Genomic DNA, 22,238 nt, shown 5'->3' with positions numbered 1-22,238 from the left:
ACCTAGCAATGTGGTCTACGTATCACGTAGTGCCAGATATCCAAAAAGAAAAACTAAAGGATAAGCTACAGCAAGAGCATTGGACCCCTGCATCAAACCTGCACAGGAAAAGGCATAGAGGATTACAAGAGCTGTAACAGTTCCTGTGCTTGGAAATTACACTTCGTCCTGCCTGATCTGTGGTAACAGCTTCTCATCCATTATGAGGGGTAGCTTTTTCTGTGCAATTGTCCGATTTTGGAAACATGAGCCCAGACTGGTTCTAGCTAATCCTCCCCAAAACAGATAGGAAAGGCACACGTTAGACATAGGCRTTGTGAGCTTGAACTGAGTTATTTTTAAGGGCAGACTTCAGAGGCAGGAAGTGAGAGGCAGAACTACAGTAAGTCACATCTGTGCAAACAATTTCTTACAGTTTTAATCATTAACCCACTTAACCTTTATGTTCCCAGATTTGTTCTGCCCTGAGATTTCTGACAAGGCCAGCATTTTTCAGAAGCCATGGAGAGTTTTGCAACAGGCTGTATCATGGCTGTGTAGACAATTTTAGAGTTTTACAACAGTTACCAGCTGCTCCAATGTCAGAAGGGCCTCAAACAATAACATTATGCTGCTTTTTACCAGTTACTAACAGAGATGCCATGAAGGTCAGAAACATTAATACCTAGACACAGATCTCCTGTGAAAAATTAGTTGAAAATGTTAGCTTTGGATAGTTCGCACAGTACCAGCGAGCAGCACATTTGCAGCCTATTTGGCATTCATTAATTTGTTTTTCCTAACAAGTGCTAGACTTGCTAGAAACTAAAATGAACACGATGAAGGAAGCCCCAGGTGGGAGCGACTGAGCACTTGGAGATCTGCCATCTGCCATCAGGGAGTCAGAGCTGCATTTTCTRTTCTGCTGTTACGTGACATGATCAGAGTCAAGCTCACGTTAGGAAGTTATTCAGATGTTATATTTAATTCTCTGATTTTCACTACCCCAACAGGGACTCACTAAGAGGAAAAGCCATTGTCTAAAAAGAATTTTTGACATTAATAGGTAACAGCACGAATTGTAAATTACTTATTGTCAGCATTCCATTCCCCAAACTCTTTAAAAAATAATCCAAAGTTTAAGTATTAAAACACTATACACTCCAATCACCAGTATCAGCCAGCTCCCCTGAGCTTAATGTTTAATTGATTCACAGGAGACTTCATGATTTTGCACTGTGGAAAAAGTGCATTTAGATTCTCTTCATTTCTGCCGAAAAGAATTCAGAATTGTTTTTGTTGTGGGGAGAATCCACAGGAGATCACATACAGAGCATGGTTTTAAAAGAATGCGTATGCATTTGATGTTAGCAGCATAGCTTATGTTGAAGAACCACACCAAGATGTACTTCAGCAGGGTATGATAAGCAACATAAGATACTATCATTTTCCCATAGATTTTTCCAGCTAACTTGAAACCAGATACAAGGAGGGAAGAAAGTGGGAGAGGAAAGGAAGGTCACAACAGCATGCTGATGGGCTWCCCCCAGTAGAGTACAGAAAGGGCACTTTGCTGTTGACAGTGTGCTTTAAGAAAGTATAAATGCAGAAGCCTTTTCATAGGGCATGCAGCAGGGCAGAGCTCGCCCAGTCTTACGGGCTTGCTTTCTAACACTGAACTCCTGGTTTCAGGAGTCAGATTTTCATACATGTTGAGTCTCCAGCATTGAGAGGATTTGTGTCACTGATTCCTCTTCGGTTCACTACAATATAAGCAGCCAGTCCTCCCTCRTGCAACAGAGCTTTATGCCACCAGAAAACACAAAAGCAGAAGAGAAAAGAGATATTTGTCTACGCAACTTAAATCAACAAATTGACCTTGACCCTTAACACTTTCCTTCACAGGGCATTTTACACAAACTGTGAAAGGGAAAAAATGAAGTAACTACTGCTTAACAGATCAGTGTTACCATCTATTCCAATTTCTCCTACTACAAAAAATAAAAGTCTRATCATACAGAATTCTACCTGAACTCAGAGGTACGCTGCTGTTTAAAGGCCGCTTTTCCATTTCAGTAATTCATACAAGTTTTTTCCTAGACAGAACACTTCCCCTTAGCAACTATTTTAGCAATATGAATATTTCTAGTCAGTTCTATAAATGATTTCTTCAATAACTGTAGCTGACTTTTCACCAAATCATTCCTCATTTGTTTTCCAGATACTGCTGAAAGTTTCTGTTTAGCTATTTTTCATTCTGAAGTGCAGAAGATAAGGTACTTTGAGGAACAGCTGAATTCTGGGCTGAATTTGTTTTTACAGTGATAACACTTTCAGACATGTATACTGTGCAATATGCCAAGCAACTAGTTACATCACATTTTCAGATGCAGAGACTATAGCTAGCAGAATTAAACAGTATATTCCTGACTGTGCACTAAGTACCCAGCTTCAGTAACATTATCTCCCCAATTCCTCCACTCTTAAAGTTAAACTCATTATAAGATTATATCTGTGAACTGCTACAGCTGTATGAAGAGCTTTTCACCTCTATCCAGACAACTGAATGGCACTTGCAAATATTTAAGGATTAGGCACACTGTGAGATAAGAGATTATTGTGTACAGCTGAGCAGCAGAGATATGTACAGCCTGTACATATTTGTTATCGCCTAACMAGAGACTGCCTGCAGGAAAATTCTTCCAGGAAAATACTAGGATATTACCTGATTGCTGGTACAGTCCAGACTCCAGGGGAAGTCAGCCTCTTTAGCAATATCATTATGCACACTTGCTTAACATTCATACCTGGATTTTTTTACTCCCCAGGGATCCCTGGCATAGAATAGCAGTCACATTCACCAGAGGACAGAGAAGTGTTATTGCAGTCTTCCTCCATCACAAGCATCATCTCTGCAACTATGTCACCATGCATGCAGCTTATTTGTTATCTCTTTTTTCTTCAAGAGAAGCAAAAGAGATGAGCCTGGTATGCTGAAAGAATAGCACCACTGTTGGGACTGTCAAAATTACCCAGCAGCCAGGCACCTTTACTATTTTGCTGTTCTAGACTCAATTCAAGCAGATTCCTCCAGGTGCAGTTCTAATGCCCTTAGACTCTTGCCTATCCCAATGAGCAATACTGCCCATGACACTCTACAGCCTGTCTCTGATCTGCTCTTGTCCCGTCTTTCATAGCTAAACTACTAGCTTTGAAAAGAAGGAAATTTCTATTTTGTATTTGCACAGTACCTAGCATAACAGTGCCCTGATTCTGTGAGCTAAGGCTCACAGAGACTATTTTATTACATATAAGAGAATAAATGAAGAGAGGCTGATCCCATGCCCAGCTTCTACCCATTCCCCTACTGCCAAAGAAGAAGGGCAGGCTCCCTTTCTCCCCTTTTATACTCCTTCTCCACTTGCTAGTGCAGCCATCTCCACCTGAATTGCTCCAATACCAGCAATGAGTGTAGACACCTGTAGCTACTTCCCTACACACGGAGTGGCTCAGTCACGAATTGGTTGAAATCAGTGTAGTAAAAACCCACTTTGTGCTAGTGGCACCAGTGTTTGCCTTTAGGTCATAATTAACTCCTCTCGGCAAAATTACAGGAGACTGCGTAAATACCAGATAATAATAAATGATGGAAAGAATGATTCTGTCACTCTTTTCCTGTCTCTTTTCTCATGTCTGCTACTAGTAGTGCTCCCTGCCATTCCCAAGACGCAAACTAATGATGCAGACTTACAAAGGCCTTTGCCAGTTGTCACTCCACGAGTGCTGTGTTGGGCACTTTTCCTTGAGCCTGTCCTGCATGTGCCATCTGCTGGTGCTGCGGGTCACGGGCTGCGTGCAGTCAGCGGGTGATGCTCAGGTATATACACGACCTTCTGAGGCTTCTTTTTTTAGGAAGAAATAAAGCCAGTTTTAAGACTATGAGATAGGCACTTTTTATGGCCATTAGCGCTGACTTCAGGGTCACCTAGAAGGGCACCGTGCCTCCTACATGAATCAACATGTAACACCTCTTTCAGATCTTTCAAAGCACAAACCCTGCTTGGCTGTTCTGAGACTCACAGTCCCAGCTAGGTCAGGATTGTTCCCCAAATATTTCAGCCTGAGTTTCTATCCTTACCAAATCTTCAGCTGTGGTGTGTAGTTTCTGGTARTACTTAGTAGTGCAGAAGAATTAAGCAATATGAAAATGCCTCAAGGAATACACCATGTACAAAATGTGCCCCACCTAGGCACTACATTTTTTTTGCCCAAGTCTGTTCTGCTACTGCTGTTTGATTCAAAAAGCCTTTTGAGGGTAATCATCGAATCCAGGGAGACACTTTAATATTATAATAATTTCAGGTTGAATTTATAGTTCAGTCATTGGATTTTAAGAGTGTCAAGCCTCCCTTTCTAAAAGGAAAAAATGTCACCTTGTCTCCTCCATCTAAATCTGGGGAACATTTCTTTTCCCTTCCCCCTCCCCAAAAGCTGATTAGAGCTAGAAAGAAATCTGAGGCCAACCAAAATTCACTATCAGGTCCTACACTGACAGCTAAATTCTGCATCAACTACAGCAGCATATGGGACACTCACTAACCATAACAAATAAAAGTCCCTGCAGATTCCTTCCGYCTACCACCATGACCTCTCTGGGAAATAAGTGAAGCAGAATTGAAGGTGACMATCTACCAGTCAAAATTAATCCTCTGGTACTTTGGTGTCCCAAAAATAAGAGAGTTGAAACCTGCAGGTCTCATGTTGCTGCTGTCATGATGGCACTGAATATATTTGCTTGCATGTGATGAAGTTTGAATCTTCCAGGGGTTCCAAAGGGAGTTCTTTGGGCAGACACACATCATATACTCTCCACAGACAGATTATCTTTTCAGGATACATTTTCCCTGTTTCAATTTCAGTCCATCTTTCTCAGTAAAACCCTTTTTATTATGTAAATCATTTCCTCTCTTTGTCAGCGCTTAGATTTTCTCTTATTCAGTGCTTAGCTAAGACACAGGTAACCATTGCCTGTTGTTCTTGCAAATCAATCTTCTGAGAACCTTTTACCCATTTCAACTAGAACTCATTTTTCAATATCCTTCTTGTAATGAGGGACATTGACCTGATGTCCTACCTATAGCTTCCTCTACACCAATTAAACACTTCTGGCTTCCTCTCTCTGAATAACAGCAGCTGAGGATACAATACCTTTTCTCTGTGTGGTTCTCTATCCACATTCTCCTTTGGAATATGAGGAAATGTCTGCTAAACTTACTATGTCAGGTTGGAAATGAATTACTTCCATTTGGTAACATGGCTTAAAACTGCTCTTACTGGCCAAGTGAGTAGGATACTTCCTTCCCGTTCCTATAATTGGGAGTTGCTCTCACTGGCTACTCCACAGCTGGCCCACATGGCAATTCCAGGAAAGATGAGTTTTCATGTCAATATGACATGTCAGGTGACTAATATGTTCACAGAGGCCCATTATAACGATGATGGAGGAAAACAATTCTGCATGATGATGGATTCTGAAAACCACAGTGATTCTGTAAATGTTCATGTCTCCTCATGTCTCTTCATTGCCTGTGTATTGAAACAGGAAGTGTTACTAATGATGATGTAGCTTTGCTGCAGAATCACRAACACATCAGAAAGAGAAGTCTCATGAAGTCATTTGGTTGATTTCTCCTTCTTCTTCAGGAGACAGGGTGCTCTCCACTGTCCATTTCTAATGGTTTTGCACAGTTTAATATCAGATTTAGGAGAAACTGGACATCCACACTGTCTCTGTGGAAACTAATTCAACATCAGAAGTGATCTCAGTCTGCATGATGGGAAGCACTTCAGAGCTCTATAACCACATCAGAAGACCCAGGATGTCCACACTGAATCTGGCAGTGTCAGTGAAGACAGCTTCCTCCTAGATCCTAGTAAATCCATGCCTGTAGCCTGACGGAGCAAAGCTCACAAGAACCTTCACTACRAGAGGATTGTCTCTAATGCAGCAAAATGTACAATCTGACATTAAATATCCAAAGACATTGGCTGACAGTGGGTTGTTCTGAGTACAGCTTTTCTGGGATTTTTAATGTACATGAATTCTTTTTGCTTGGAAGATTTACCAAAACAGCTTGCTCTAAAACATACAAAATTCCTACAGATGGGGACATGAAAAGCTCTAGTGCCAGAACCTGAGTCCACTGGCTTTATCCATTAAGGTTATGGGGTTGGTGGGAACCCCTGTGTTTCGTAACACCGCAGTGCTCACTGGGCGCACACATTGGGGATTTTTGAGTATTGAGCACTTCAGCAAAGATGCTTGGTTGAGAAACATGCTAGTATGACTTTTGCCACAGAAGAATGATGAGAGTAACTGTCATTTGGTGAAGAGAAATATGATTCTGCTTAATTAATCTGATCAGGGTCAGCAAAGCAGGGCAGTGATGTCAAAGGGAGAGGGGCTTCCCCGGGACAGGTTAGCTGTGGGGTACCCCAGAGGGACTGGGTAGCATCCCCGCACATGGCTTGGGGGCCCTCTTGTGGGCCCTGGAGTCTCCCATGAACTCTCCATGGACTCTCCATGGAAACTACCAGTGCACTGCWCCTGGAGGGATTAACATTAGTGTTTGATTAGGACAAGGGTTATCTAGATACCAGTGCCAGTTGTTGCAGAGGGCACAGGGAGCACAGACACAAAGACAAGCTGTGTGGCTCCAGGTCTTACAGGCAGGATGTACGTTTTTCTCAGCTAATTCAGAAATTACTAGAATTTGAAAGACACAGCAGCTCAGCTCATGTGGTTTATTAGACACAGGTCACATCTCAGGTGTTGCAATGCTGTAACATACTGGGATCGTATCTGCCTGTTTTCAGCTGTTGAAGAAGTGTAGCCCAACCCATCTTAGCCCAACTTGCCTCTTCTCATTATCTCCCATYGCACACACATTTTGCACTCATCTGTAATTAGTCATCACCCATAGACAGGAGGTGAGCATCAACATCCTTCATTGCCTTTGCTTTTAAGCTAGTGAGATCTGGTAGATATATACAGCTGTTGAGCTTGGTCATCTCATATTAAGCGCTTAGCCATGCTCTTCTTCAGCCAGTGGAGGCGTCTAGCAGCCGGGAATAGTAAGATGCCTGTCCTAACGAAGCTATTCTTAAAGCRTGAATATTTCCTGGCAAGCCACCTCTCTGCCCAGGGGTTATCTGCAGCCCTCCACCCCGAGAGCGTCTTTGTGCTGTCTGTCTGTCCAGATGAAGGAAGTAAAGTGTGGCAGAGGCATGGCCTGCTGAATTGCATGGCACTGGGCTAGAGCCACTGCTGARCTATACCTCCCCACCTGTGGGAAACAAATTACTGCCCATAGCAGTAATTAAGTGATGACATAACTAGAAATTCTGACAGTTTGCTAATGATTTACTTTAGAAAAATGAGATAATTTTGTTTGCTTTCCCAGAGAAGGCTAAAGGATTTTAAAAAATGTAACCAAAACCCCACCAGCACCACCCTATACTGCAACTGCAGGGCATTTACAGTTCTAACCACAGTATTATATTGATGTGTGTTTTTACTCTGAATTTTAGCATTTCATTTTTTCCTTAAAAGGTCCTTTGTGGTCTTTGTAATCCTGAAAACAGGATCAGGCTAAAAAAAGAGAAAAAGGTATCTATAATCTGCTCAGGTAACCCGTGGCAGGAGATCAGTCCTTCTGGTTCAGCACCTTATGTAAATCAAGGTAGAATTTAATGGATAAGACTAGGTCTCTACACAAGCCGATAATTATGAAAAATGTAACGCTTCCAGGGGATATAAGAACTTTATCTAACTAATGASAACTTTCCAACTATGTCATGTTCCCCTCATGCTTTCAAGCATAAATTTGCCCTGGCACATAAAGGCATAGAAGCAATGAACTATATGCTTTTCTGCCCTTTCAACATTTACGATTAATATTTACAGTTTCATTGTCTCAGCCCATCTTGTTTATTTAGCTGTACTTGTTCAATGTGGGCTTTTATCATGTTCAGGTCGGGCATAACAAGGCCCTTATCTCCTGTATAGGGACTGCTAGCAAGAATGTAGAGATGCACCTTTGTAATGGTACAAAATTGAGTATGTCTACTTCAAACATCTTTTGTGGTCTCCTTCTCCTTTCCACCAGAAACAAAATGAATGGCTTATTGGGTTTAAATCACATTTTTTTGAAAGGAATTGTTTCAAATGCTTTGGCAAATTTCTACAGTTCTGCTCTGCAAAACTCTATGAAATAAAACGATGTCTTTCCTGAATGATGTTGTTTAACAAAAGAATTATTAGTCCTCTAGATGGTGCTATTATTTCAAATAGAGCAGCTGCATCCTAGAAGACTTTGTTGAAATATATTGCTGTAATACCTAGGAGAAAGAAGCACTGTGTGAAATCCTGACCCCTGTAAATGAACTGGCTTCAGGCTATATTTCATCTAAGAGTGTTAGCAGGGGAGAGCACTGTGTATGTAAATATATTCACTCTTCTTAAAGAGAAGCAATTAATATTTCAGTACCTTACTAAATGCAGAAAAATTATAGGATGGGTTGATGAAAGCCTTTCACGGGCTATTTCTTTGGTTTCCAGTTTTCCCAATAATTTGCTGCTGACCCCTCCAGCATACCACCACTTTTCAACTACAGTGACTCATACGAACTTTCTCTGGCCACAGTCTTTTGACATGTCACAGGCCAAGGATGATGACTCTCTCTGGCAAAGGGCTGTGCATTCTGGCCCAGTTTTGCAGAAGAGCTTTAACATACCTGTATTTCAAGTGCAGTCACAGGAACAGTGCAAAAGTTCAAACTTAAACTCATGCTTGAAAAATCTGTTTGCTTAAGGATACCTGCATATGCACCCTACCTGTACTTGCACATTAAAGGCTGTTAAGCCTTAATGCTTTATTGATACATAACAAAGAAAGAAGGTAAAACACTTCACCTTCTTCTGCCCAATACAGCTGCACTGGTCCAGCACTACAGTACTGGATCAGTTACAAGTTGGTGTAAAACAAATTTTCTTATTCTCAGCTCCTTTCTGTCAAGATGCTTTCTGTGAGAATGTAAAAGTCCCTCCTACTCTTTTCTCTCTTCCAGAGTTCCTGTCTGTAGTTTTGAACACCTACCTATTTTGTCTCTCTGATAGTTTTCCTGATTCTCTCTGTATATTCAGCCAGATGGATTTGCAACATCAGATTTCTTTCCTCCTGTTGTTGCTGTTAAAGTCAAGAACAAAAACTTTTGATATCAAGATTATTATTGTTACATGTTATTATACATCCGACCTTTGAAATATATGTTCTCTATAACCACTATCTCTTACTTTGTGCAAAGTTCATCTGTTATCTAAATAAATGTCAAATTTGGGATCTTGTTATGCCTTTAGCCTCAATAACAATAATTCTGAATTCTGGAGTTTACTCAGGCACTGCAAGAGTAACATTTATTTCATTGATTTTGACTATCCAATYTTTAAAATTTCATAGAATATATTTGTTTTATGATAAGAGTAACAAGCCCACAATTTTTACATCCCAAGACCACTCATTATTTTGTATTCTTTCATTGGGTCACCATTTATTTATTTCCTTTCCAAGCAACTTTCTTCATAGAAGCATACTCCTGTGTTCTTGACTTTTATTGCTCTTTTATGAGTCCTCCAGTTTCATAGTAGTTTAGTTGGTTAGCTTTTGAGGTTGGGAAATTGTGAAATCAGGACGTGTAGCTTCTCACACAAATACTTTCAAAATATGGAAAGAAAATCTCAAAGCAAGCAGAACATATGAAATCTACTGTTTGGGATGTCAAACGATGGCCATTTTTGTTGTTTTCATGTTATCAGTGCAAGAATATCCACTCTTGCTGGCCACTTGCACCAACTTACTAAGCTTAGTGAAGCTCCTGTCAACTAATGATGCAAATCTTTTTCCCAAGATTCCCTGGGAAATACAGTCCTTCATGCCATAACGACAGCTGATGACTCCAGAGGAGAATGCAGTGTCTTTGATGAAAATGCATGAGAACAATTTGAAAGAGTAAAAGATACAGATCAAAATTGGAAAATCTGCACTAAAAGGGGGCTCATTCCCTTACAGTAAGCTCTGAAGTGTAGRAAATTCTCAAGTTATTTCCTTTTTCTTTTAATCAACTATGCAAAGTGTTTTTCACACTACATGCAAATATCTAGCCAGGTAAATTTAAACTAAGTACTAAATAGCCATTTTTTGCAGATTAATATTAAAGATAACCATGTARACATGAGCTTAAACAACAAATAGTTTATTTAGCATACTTAATGAATCTTTACATATAGTAATTTCTTAAGTCCTATGACCTCTTTCCATAAATCCCTGTTCTTATGAACTACTTACTTTAATTCTGTGCTTGCAAGTACCAACACAGGCAACTAGAATAATCTTCTTCTAAAAACAAAATATGATTACACTGACTTTGGAAGCTCCTCCTTCAGTGCTTCGGAGTCTTCTGGCTCATAATATGGTTCCAAAATGGGTTTTAATTTGACTTCTTCTGGTAGTTTTTGTGTCTCTTCTCTCCTGCTTCCATCCCTTAAAAGTGGAACCAATGTTTTCCAGTTTTTCCCTGAAACTAAMAAGGAAAGGAATGGTTGATTTTTTTTCCCCTCCATAGAAACAGGAAAAAAGTTTACCAGTGGTTTGAATAGGAGACTGATGAAAAAAAGAAAGTAGCAGCAAGAAAGGACCCTATATTTGTTTCTTTGTTTTTCCCCTGTATTGTTCCACAAGTTTTGCATATCTGAGCCAGCAAGCACAGCAGAGTGATCTTAGAGTTGAACACTTTTGTGCTGGGCTCTGAGCTCCCAAACTAGAGTATCTGGAGCCTCCAAGGTAGCTTCTTGGATATGTAGCTGCTATTATATACTGCCCTGTTCCTCAGGATTTGTTCTCATTATCTGCCTTCCAAAATCCACAATCAGAATAAAGAATCCATAGGGCTTTTATTCCAAAGACTAGAACTGCTAAGTGAATAATGAGTCCACTTAGTCCTTTAGAAAAAGCCATTAACTTAGCTACAGCCATTATCATTAAAAAGTGTATAAACTGACTGTCATCTAAAAAATAATCTGTGCTGCTTCCATCATCAGTGTGTAGTCCATTCCAGGATCTAGGTCCCTGAAACCCTCACCTCGACCAGCTTTAACAGAGTAGCTGGGATTTCGTTTGAGGTCCCCAGAGCACCCAGGGTCTTCGTTGATTATGCCCAGATTAGTATTCCATGTGGACCAGTTCACTTCATCAACTCTGGGGAGAGAAAGACAAAAGCAATATCTATTCTAAGGATCAACAGACAACTTCAGGATGAGTTTATATCTCACATTGCCACCTCTCAGGCCTCAAATCTGACCACGGAAACAAACTAAGCTGACTACAGCAGCCAGTGTTAAAGCATCACTGTTCAGAGGAGYGCCCCAAAAGAGAAGTTCTGCTTCTCATTACCATTTTCAAATACTTCAGTGTTGTTTGTCTACAAATGATTGTTCATTTGACATACAAACAGATTACCTAAAGCACCATCTGTAATCATCTTGGCCATCAGGTGTGATCCCCACTAAGACTCGCTTCCCAGATCGGAACGAGCGCCTCAAACAGTTCAAGTAGCTGTTTTCAATATCCAAGATTGTGATGGCTCTCTACAGGTAAAAGAAAGAACAGCACTGAAAAAATGCAGTTTCAAGTCATACAAACCCAGAAAACTGTCAGCTTTTATCATTATCATCATCTTATTCTAAGCATCATATCCATCACTAAATCATTACCTCTACAAACATGTAATTTAAAATGTTGAATTACTACCCTGTGGTTAGAACTATGATGTTCCGTTTCCTATTCAAAACAAAAGAGGATGTGGCTTTGCCTGAGACTCTGGAAAAGATTGTTTTTCTTTTTTTCCCTTGCATAATCCCTGTCTTCATACTCTGATCAGGATTTTCCACCATCAAAAGTCCAAATAATTGTCTAATTACAAAAGTACTTCTTTTCTTAATTTCTGAACATCTGTGGAACACTGGAAACATCTGCTCAGGCAAAATATCAAATATGCATGGAAAGGGAACCAATTACTTTTTTCTTTCTTTCTTTTTTTAAATCTTTTTAGGTGAATCAGAAATAAGGAAAAAACAGTTATTTAGAAATAAGCCAGTTCCTACAAATTCTCTGTGAAACTTCTTATCATTTCCCACACCCTGTTTCTAGGATAGTGCCTCACAGAACCAAAATACCTGGAGTTTCCAGATGCTCTTGCTCTCCTGTGCAATTTTGTTCACAGTTTCCCCCATCAGTGCAATAAGCATGTTGAGCAGGAGGATGTATGTAAGGATGACATAGAGAACCAAAAGTATGACAAACACTGACTTGAACCTGTAGTTTTCAGTGAACTCCAGGTCCCCCATCCCAATAGTGAACTTGAAAAGCTCCAAGCAGGTATAATACAGACTATTGTAGGATGCGCAGCCTCGTTTCAGATGGCAAGACCGGGTATAGTCAGAGCTACTGGTATCTTGCCCCTCATTGTCATCTTCAATTAAAGTCACCACAGCTGTTGCAAGAAAGGAACCATACACGAAAGATGAAAAAACAATTTGAGATTGTAATTCTATTGCAATGAAAACAAGCACCAAGGCATAAGATAAGATGGAATATCTTTATGGGGCATTGYCCCCAGTTAGTTACAAAATTCCTCTATAAGGTACTTCCCATAGCTGATACCCTTTCAGAATGTGYTGTCTCAGTTTTCTCTATATAGGACAGGATGATTGTTTTTTTATTCAGCTTTGCTGAGCAGCTTGAGGTCCAGGGATAAAAAAAAACTACGAAATTGTTGTAAATTGTTAATCTGAGGACACTTTTGTAATGAGATTAATTGGTTAGTTTTTACTTAAAAGCCAAAAATCTAAGTCGCTTGACAATATAATTTTCTGCAACTTTAAGATAATGAAATATATCTCCAAGTATAATATTACCTGTGGAAAATCCCAAGAAGAATACTAGGTAGACAAACATGAAGCGACATAGATCTCTAAGAATCATCTGCAACATAGAAACAGAACATTTTTACATTCCTAGAACTTGAATATAAACTGCAACAAAAATTGGTAGAAAATAGTGCTTCAGGTCAAGAAAGCATTTGCTGTGAATTTGCTATTTGTGCATTAAACGGTTGTTTATCCAGACAAGTTAATCAATTTTAATATAGAAAATATTTTTCTCCACTACTCATGTAACAGTTTACACACATATGCAAGACATATGCATGTCAAATAGTTTCATCTTTGTAAATATAAACCACATTGAGAGAGTTGTCTCTTTGTTCCTCTCTTGGGTTAGTTGATTAAATCCTACATAGAGTTTTATTAGCCTGCTGCTGACTCTTACCTAATTGCTCTGCTTTGTAACATTCTGAATATTCCTAAGGAAACTTCCAGCTGGTAGAAAGCTGTGCTATTTCATGCTAGACAAAATCTGCACTGTTCTCAGTCTTCTTACATTCATTTCTACCCAACTATAAGGTTACTTTGAAGCAYTGCAGGTAATACAGTGTATCAAGACTGTAATCAAGTTCATGGATGAGAAACTGGTGTTTATTCTACATGACTTAAAATGTGACCTCTTTGATCAGAAAATAACGGCTTAGTGTAGTTGACTGATATGAGCTTTAATAGCATCCTGGAGGCATATATTGCCACTTCTCTCCTGGGTCTGTTGGCAAGAGTTTCCTGACCTGAGCACTCAGCTGGCCTCACTACYCACTCACTGGACTGACCTTTGCAATCATGACAGAGTAAATGCCCATCTGCTGGAAGCCACGGGTGTAGTACAGCATGTTAGCCCAGCCCAGAGCCAAGGAGAAGACCATGGAGGCCACGTAGAGTTCCTGGCCACAGAAGTACAGCACCACAGAGCTCAGGAGRAGCAGGGAATGAACAAAGCTGAAAGAGAGGCACAGTTTGAATACAGAGTGCTGAGCCAACCACAGGTGGTGTGAATGGAGGAGTACTACAATGCATGCAGCAAAATCAGGGATTCTCCAAAACACAGAGGAGCCTTGGCAGACAATTCCTTTCTTCCCTTCACTCTTTCTCTTCTACCAACCCTACAATTTCTTTTGCAAACTCCTTAGTTTCCCACAAACAAACTTCGGTAGTCTCATTCTTGTTCTTTCTCGCAATTGGAGAGAAGCGAAGTCCCTGAAGACACACTCATTTCTTTGGACCATGGACGACTGTACCATCCCATGAAGTTGCCCTATTTAGTTGCCATCCAACTGGGAAAACAAAGTGTCTAAATTATGGAGAGGCAAAGCTCCCTTTAGGAATAGGAAGACTCCTGTACATCCAGTGCATGCACTGGATCACAAGTTAGTTAACTGGAGATCTATTCCCAACTCTGCTGCATGACCCAGTTACTGATCTTCTCAGCACTTCATTTGCTTTACCTCCAAAGGATGTTACTGATCCACACCCGCTTTTTTGAGTGCTACAATATCCACTGCCAAGTGTTTTGTAAGGGCCCAGGAAATTATAGCAAAGCTTCTACCTGTTAGAACTGGCTTCAGCCAAAGCTACAGATATCACACACTCCTCCGTTTCATGCTGAAATGCAATCAAAAATATTGGCGCTTACAAAAGAACCTCRCTGTAGCTGTCAACTATCAGCGTCTTGAAAGACGGGCGCCTCTGCACGAAATACTGTATCTGAAAAAAAAGGGGGGGGGGAATGAATACCAAATTTGCATCCAAGGAGGGAGTAAATATCCCATGTGAATGCACCAACAAGCCCCTGGATTGGGTACCTATATAGTATCTCACAAGAATAGCTGAAGAATAACACTGGTACAATGTCCACTGAGGACTCTTGATAGCACTAGGTTTCTCTGACACCTGCGGCCTCTTTGTAAGGCAGTAACCTGTTCAGTCAGTGGACCTGCCAGAGGACCCACAATCTCATCATATTCACTGTACACTCTTCATCGGCTGCCAATAGAAAGCAGGCTGACCTTAAGCTAAGACAGGTAATCTGTAATGCAGACCTAGCTATYTGTAACGTGCCATTCTTAAGCTTTGGCCAGATTGATATCTATCCAGATGCTCCTTGACTTCYTAGGGTCTTCTCTTTCATGCAATAGGTAAAACTGTACCTGAGAGCTTATTAGTAATATGAAAACTCTTACTCAAAGAAAAAAAAATGTAGCTTTTGACTAAGATGTGGATTATCCTAGCAATCTTTTCTAATGAATGGGAAAGGTGATTTTGGTTTTCACCTACACCTACCCAAACAGTACAAAAGAAAAGTTTCAAATAACTTACCCCTCTGAAAAAAAAATAGAGGCCTCCCAGTACACTCAGGATCTCTCCAGTCACTCGAAAATATTCGCCAGTGCTGTGACCAAATGTGAAGGGAGGCTGTATAAGACAGAAACACAGAGATGTTCTGCAGAGCTGGAGATAGGAAAGACCTGTCCTTGCCAGTAGCTAGAGAAGCTGTAGAGAAAGCAACTACATTTCCTGAGGAACACGTTAATTTTCTAAATGTGCTGCAGAAAGGGAGCAGGGCTGGAAAGCAAGCAGGGTCAAAATCTCCCTCCTACCTTTAGGAAAGGAAGAAAACTGACCTTAGGTGCACACATTCAAACAGAGGCAGATCTGGGATATCATAYACTGAGTGCTTCCCCTGATATGTGAGAAGAATAACATACCTTTTCTCCCTTCTGCACAGGTCTGTAGTAGGCAGCTATGGTGAGGATGATGATGTGCATGGTATAGACAAAGAAATTGAAGTAAAATAAATGTTTGACAAACCGGTCCCATTTGTCTTGCAGCAGCCTGTTGAGGGGTTCCACCAGCAGCATCTCATGCCGGTTCTGATTGGAATGACAAAGAGGAGAACCTTGACAGGATCAGTATCCCCTGGGCTTTGAAAACAGCAAACAATATTCATCTTCAGCAAATGTTCCCTCTAATACCCTTTAGCTCAGGAAAGAAGATTGCTGTTTTATAGAAACGAGGCAAATTGACTTGTCCACAGCTGCATGCTGAGTTGGGAGCAGGGCTAGGGACAGCTGGAATAGTTCCAGTAATCAAGTTTCCTGATCTAGYCACTAGAAGCCACTTCCTCACAGGAGAGGAAGGGAAGGAGGGAGGAATGAGGAAGAAAAGGCAGGGAATRACACAGACTCCGGAGAAGAGTGGCAAGAGTTTGCAATCCTCCTCTACATAACCAGCATCACTCCCTCCAAGCCAGGGAGAATAYAGACTGCACTGAGTGACATTAGCGCACTACACACTCTGCCAGAAAAAAAAMCGCATCATGTGAAACATAGAGCTCTTCCCTAGCAGTCCCCCATCCCATGAAGAAAATGCTAAGGAGGTGCATACTCACTGGTGTTTCACTGCTGTAGGCAATGATCTCAAGCACTGAATTTTTCTCGCATGTGTCTACACAAGACAGGTCATAAAGAGATGAGTGGACAGGTCCATAGGCCCATTCAGTGAACTTCCTAGACAAGTGTCTGCACTCAGGATCTTTGATTTCTCGTCTGAGGATGTAAGCGAAAATCTAAAAGCAAAAGAATAATACAACCAACATTTCAGTGCTAGTGGAGTTTAAGTTCCTCAGTATCCACATAAGAGAGCAGGGCTAATTTCTCCCTAGTTTAACTGTGCTGAAGTCAGCTTAATGGAGGACTGCAGAGACTAAAGTCTGAATATCAATTTTCTCACTGGTTTCTGGGGCATGAAAACCAAGAATATGGCAAGAAACACATCTCTTTGCTATCTACCACTTACATTGTGCCACTATATCTGTTTCACAACAGAAAGAGAAAAGCAGAGACATTTGCTACACATCTCTGAGCTTGCACATATGCTGAACAGGAACTGTTAGAGGGTGAGTTACACTAGCCAGTCAAAAGTACAATGCCTTTAGTAGTTCAGAAAACAGCCAACACCTGCTTCCTGCTTCCACCTTGATTGGCACACGAGGACCAGTGGTATATGCATAACACCAGCTGGGCATCCACAGACACACACTTCATAGCCTTTAGGACTTTGCAGTTCTGCATGTGAAACTGCAGCATCAATTCTTATGAACTAAAAGGCCCATGCAACAAGCAGTCCTAACATCTGTCCTACATAAATGTTTTATATGTGCTCTACAATTTGATGCAGTGATGGGACAGTGATACACGTGCCCACCTACCTCTATCTTTCCTGTTTTGGCTGCCAGAGTTAACGGTGTCAGACCTTTCTTGTTGGTGAGTTCTTCTAGCTTCAAGATYGGGTTAATTTTGGCACCGAGGATCAATAAGTTATTGTACATCTTTGTAACAAACTTAGTGTTATCCTTAGTGTTATCTGCGATCTCCACTAGTGTATGCAGGACTGTATTGCCCATGGAGTCCTCAGCAGTGATGTTGGCTACCTGGTAGGGGTTCTCAAGGAGGAATTTCACAATGCAGAGCTGGTTGGTGCAGGCAGCCAGGGAAAGAGGTAGTTCCCCTATGGGTAAGCAACGGGAATGAGTGGTCAGAAAGCCCAGCACATGTGCAAGCATTACTTCCATGCATAAATGAAAAGGAGACCTTGCTGTTTTCATCTTCCACCATGAGAAAGAGGTGAGTTTTTCTGTCTGATACAGCACCAACTCTTGAAATAGCTATTAGAATTGCATTTTCTTTGGTTTAACTGAAAGTTAAGCACCACAGAAACACGGCTCCTATAAAAGCACTGAAAGGATGGCCTGCAGAAAGTTACAACCTTTCAAAGATTATAGACCTCAGAAAACAAATGGATGTAGACAGCAAGCTGACACTAAACACCATCAGAGCCAACTGTGCAAATCCCCAAATCCCACAGGTTTCTTTATAATCGTAGCCTTTAGAAGTAAGTATTTGGACTAGCCCATCCAGTACTTGTGGTCTTCTAGTCCCACATAAACAGTGTTATCTGAATAGCTTCACGCCTGGRATATGATATGGATAACTCAATCAATAAAGTCCACACTGTGCTATGTCCTACCAAAATAAAAGCCAGGTTTCCCTTTGATTTTCCTGAAAAACTCCCCACAGGCTCTTGCATGAACATCTGCTCCATTCTGGACCAAGAGCTTCACCAGGTACATGTTCCTTCGTTCAATAGCGATGTGAAGTGCAGTCTGGCCTACAGAGACAGAAATGTATAACATGTAATGCATACTGACAGCTTTCAGGCACAATTAATTCAGCTCCACATWGGAGGGTGGAACTGAGGGCTCTACACACTGAAAAGTTGTAGAATTAAGTCAGATAGCACAGACAGCAAATGCAAGTTCCCTGAACCTGCTGATAAATCACTTACGTATTAGAAAGGGCATAATATTGCACCGGTCTAATCAACTACTGTCCTGCCATGAATGCATTGACTGTTAATCAGACACTGGCACTTTGGGATGCTGCATCCTCAGGCAGAAGGCCTCATGCAGAAGACTGTTTCAGAGCCCTTTTTATCCCTACTTTCAGTCTCATCAGCAAGTGTTCATTGCATTGGCTGTTTCTCTTACCCTTGTAGTAGTTGTCAGTATACTCTGCGTTAACAAACTCTTTCAGAGTTCCAGTTTTCTTTGCAATATCCAGTAGCAGTGGAATGGTATCATTTTTCCCATCATGCAGATTCAGCATGGCTTTCAATAAGCATGTTTTCCCAGTTTCTGGTTCTGTAACACAAAAGATTARAGATATATAGGAGTGACTAAAACCTAAGATGAGTCCCAGGCATGCAAGAGTTCCTGAGGATCTTTTGAAAAGACAAGAAAATCCATCTGGGGATCCTACAGAAAAATTCTCCAGATTTTCTAAACTCTCTTCCAACCTTACAATCAAGGGGTTGCCCAATTAATGGGGGAAGCACCGGCAATTAGAGGTCCTTCTGCAGTTACTTTGCATTTAACACAGTGATGGGTTTTTTTTTCATCTCAGTAGTACCACTGGAAGAAGACAAGGGCAACTGAAGATATGTGACACTAAAAGGTACCTTTGAACTCATCATCTGTGAGATGCTTCAAAGTCCTATTAAGATAGATCAGCAGATCGTCCAGATCACTTGTGTTGCCTTGGGCTACAGCATCAAAGATCCTYCTGCGGTCATAGAATTTGAAAGCTTTTTCTGAGCAGCCTGTGATGGAATCAGTAGATAGGAGCCTAACAAGGATAAATTTCAGTTACTTAAAGATTGGTATTAAGCAGACCTTTTATAAACAAGTAGATTACTATGCTTCATTTGCTTGTTTGAAGTAGTAAGCACTACTGGTGCATGGATCTGCAAAATCTACCGGATCATAAAGCATGAGGGCAACTGTTTAGATAAAATTCTGTTTCTGTTACTGAAAAGTTGAGAATAATATTTAAAGAAGTACCGAAGTATAAAAGTAACTACAAGCTTGGGAACCAGGCACTCCCATGTTCTCACTCAGAGTTATTCACTAAACAGTTTCAAACAAGTTACTAAGGCCTGCCACCAATTTTGGGCGAGATATCCATTGGCTGAATTTCCACAGAGATGCCAAGGGTCAACAACTATTGTCACTTTTACATGTAACAGCAGGGTATTAGTTAATGACACGGAATATTCTCTTTACTGTGGCACTGAAAATAATGGAACTGAATATGAGGCATGCTAATGGGGAGAACAAATGCTGCACTAAAACACACAGCCTAAACCTGTCAAAACTACATTCATTACAACCAARTATTACAAGGTAAACTTACTTGTGAAGCTTCCCCCTTTCCAAATTGGCATGGAATTTGATGACAGAAGGTGCCATCAGGTGATCCATCTGGTAAAAGGAGTCCATGGGTGCCATATCCTTGTCACTCTCCCCCATCACAAATCGCCCACGTCTTGCAAAGATGTTGCTTTTGGGTGGCTGCACCTTGGTGTTGGGGGTACCCTGGAGGCTGTCACGCATTTCCAACAGGGAGTCCTCCCCATCYGTGTGTTCCTCTGCCACTTCAGATTCCTCCATGTCAGAACTGCCAAACTTCTTCATCTTCCCAAGAATGGAAGACATGATGAGCAGGTAGTCTGCAAGGAACCGCACATACAAGGCTATGAGTCTCCTTTTTCCTAGGACTCTCCAGACAGCAGGGAAYGGATTGATTGCTCTCATCCCAGAAGCAAGACAGACAGACACAGTTACTATGCCTAGAGTTGAAGTAATTTGGCAGGTCATTATTCCCACACTGTTTGTTACTCCCCATTTCCATTTCAGAACAGACAGTAAACCAGAATGGCCCAGAGCCCATCAGGCTGCAGAGCTGGCCACTTTTGCTTRAAGTAGGGCCTCTTCCTCCTCCTCCTCCAATTTAGTCCTGCCATTGCTGTTAACCCTGAACAACCTCCAACCCAGAACAATCCTTGTTTCTTCTCTATTTACTAATTGTTTTGTGCCACAAGATATTTTCGGGTATATGTTTGGCATATGAAAAAACATTGATAAAAAGTTTTGTGCCATAACCATCTCTCATTGATGCTGAGCACAAAAGGTTTCCTGCACGTAGGAAAATTATCACTTAACAACTTTACTAGAGTTACTACAGTACCAGATGAAAATTGGGCTGTGTGATTCTTGGGAGATTAGTATCACCTCAGACATGAGGCACGGAAACAGAAAGGAAAACATTACCACAGATAAGAGATCCTGTAAGACCACAGCTCTGATCTTTGTCTGCTTTACAACCACAAAGAATTTGAAAGAAGTTAACAAATATACAATAACGAAGATAGAGCAGAGATTTTTTTTTGCTTTCTTACCAAACTGTTTTAAACAGCCAGACATTGATAGTCATACCACTGAACGCAAAATATTCTGGAAGTCCAGCAATGGAGACAGCAACAACATCATATTTGAACCACTGTGTACCTGGTTTTAGAGGGTGCTGAACAGCCTTACAAAAATACTCCAAAATCCTAGGTTGCTTTGAAAAATCTTACTGCTTTGAACACAGGAATGTTATAAAATCTTGAAAAGGCCTTCAATTATAAACCAATTGCAGGGGGTCAATAACCTTCTCGCTACATTCATTATAAAAACAATGTCACAAATATGCTTCCAAGCTGTTTCTCTTCATAAAATTATTCTGAGGAAATGTTGATAAACCTACATATTGCACTAAACCCAGATTTTCAGGTCTATAGGACTAATTAATATTTACATTAAGGCACAACTACGTTTTCCTGTGCAAGTATGATGAGAATGAGACTTCTGTCACACATTTGCGTTTTCTATAATTTTGAATAATGCACATGGAATGAAAACATTAATTTGCTAACTTGCACATTTAGAGTAACTAGAAGCAAATCAGCGTAACATAGATGAAATACTAATAACAGCAGTTTAACTTTTTGTGACCTCCAATCTTTCACGTTCTTGGCATTCTAAGAAGCACTCTGAAAGAATAACATAGTATCTTATTATCTTAATTATTCTATAAATAAGAAATTATGTATATAAAAATATGCTCATTCGGAAGTTGATATTAAAAACACTGAGGAATAATTAATTTAGGGTAGAAGTTATAAAAATAGGTTTATATAAAAATGAAAAAAAAGTCTGAAAATAGCCATATAAATTTTTCTTTTTTTTTCTTTTGGTCTCAATTAAAATTACTGTAGATCAAGCCAAAAAAAGTCGAGACTGCTGTGGAAAATCGAATCATTTGTTTTCCATGGAATAGATGCATGAAGCAGAAGACATCTAATCTTGGATCCCTGGCAATTTGCTCAGTTTTGTTTTAGTCGTTATATGTGCTTTTGTTTCTAAAGCCTGTTGGTAACATCTTTGGTAATAAAGAAAACGTCACTTTTCCTCATGAGTATGAATTTGCAAGGGAAATAACCTTCAAAATTTTGTGGTAGGATTGTTAAAAAATGATTTTCTAACCTGAAAAAATGCATAACCTATTTTGATTCTTTGAATCCTACGTACATCAAAGTTTTGACTTATGAAATGAGATATACAGAAATACTGTTGGTGAGAGTATATAACTGAACCACAACTAATGATAAATACCAAAGAGAGCTTACAAACAACCAACAAGCATGCTATTCAAATATACACAAAGAACTTACAAATATTGCAAAAAAATCCTCTCTTCCGCAAAATATTCCAGTCTCAGAAGTACCCTCTGATCTACAGGAATTTGGTGCCCGTGATTCCGTC

General features: G+C 40.4%; 1 protein-coding gene across 3 annotated transcripts; it reads right to left on the bottom strand.

The window, feature by feature from the left end:
- Positions 1 to 10,341: 10,341 nt before the first annotated feature.
- Positions 10,342 to 22,232, bottom strand: LOC146597899 (transient receptor potential cation channel subfamily V member 1-like). 3 transcript variants are annotated; one of them, XM_085301287.1, is made up of 16 exons: positions 22,148 to 22,232; positions 19,786 to 20,101; positions 19,052 to 19,218; positions 18,582 to 18,734; positions 18,062 to 18,202; positions 17,244 to 17,542; positions 16,425 to 16,601; positions 15,742 to 15,906; positions 15,353 to 15,448; positions 14,670 to 14,740; positions 13,810 to 13,975; positions 13,010 to 13,076; positions 12,269 to 12,585; positions 11,553 to 11,680; positions 11,176 to 11,318; positions 10,342 to 10,617 (listed from the first exon to the last, which is right to left on the bottom strand). In XM_085301287.1, exons 2-16 carry the CDS (start codon positions 20,085 to 20,087, stop codon positions 10,451 to 10,453), a joined length of 2,559 nt encoding a protein of 852 aa, XP_085157413.1. In that variant the 5' UTR covers positions 20,088 to 20,101; positions 22,148 to 22,232; the 3' UTR covers positions 10,342 to 10,450. The 3 variants fall into 3 exon arrangements, with proteins under 3 accessions (XP_085157413.1, XP_085157414.1, XP_085157415.1); XM_085301288.1 differs by having other exon boundaries at positions 11,176 to 11,291; XM_085301289.1 differs by lacking the exon at positions 15,742 to 15,906.
- Positions 22,233 to 22,238: the final 6 nt, after the last annotated feature.

The sequence above is a fragment of the Rhea americana genome, unplaced genomic scaffold (assembly GCF_003343005.1).
Source record: "Rhea americana isolate MKP2758 unplaced genomic scaffold, rheAme1 scaffold_175, whole genome shotgun sequence".
Lineage (NCBI taxonomy): Eukaryota > Metazoa > Chordata > Aves > Rheiformes > Rheidae > Rhea > Rhea americana.
This window is presented reverse-complemented; position numbering and strand designations above follow the sequence as displayed.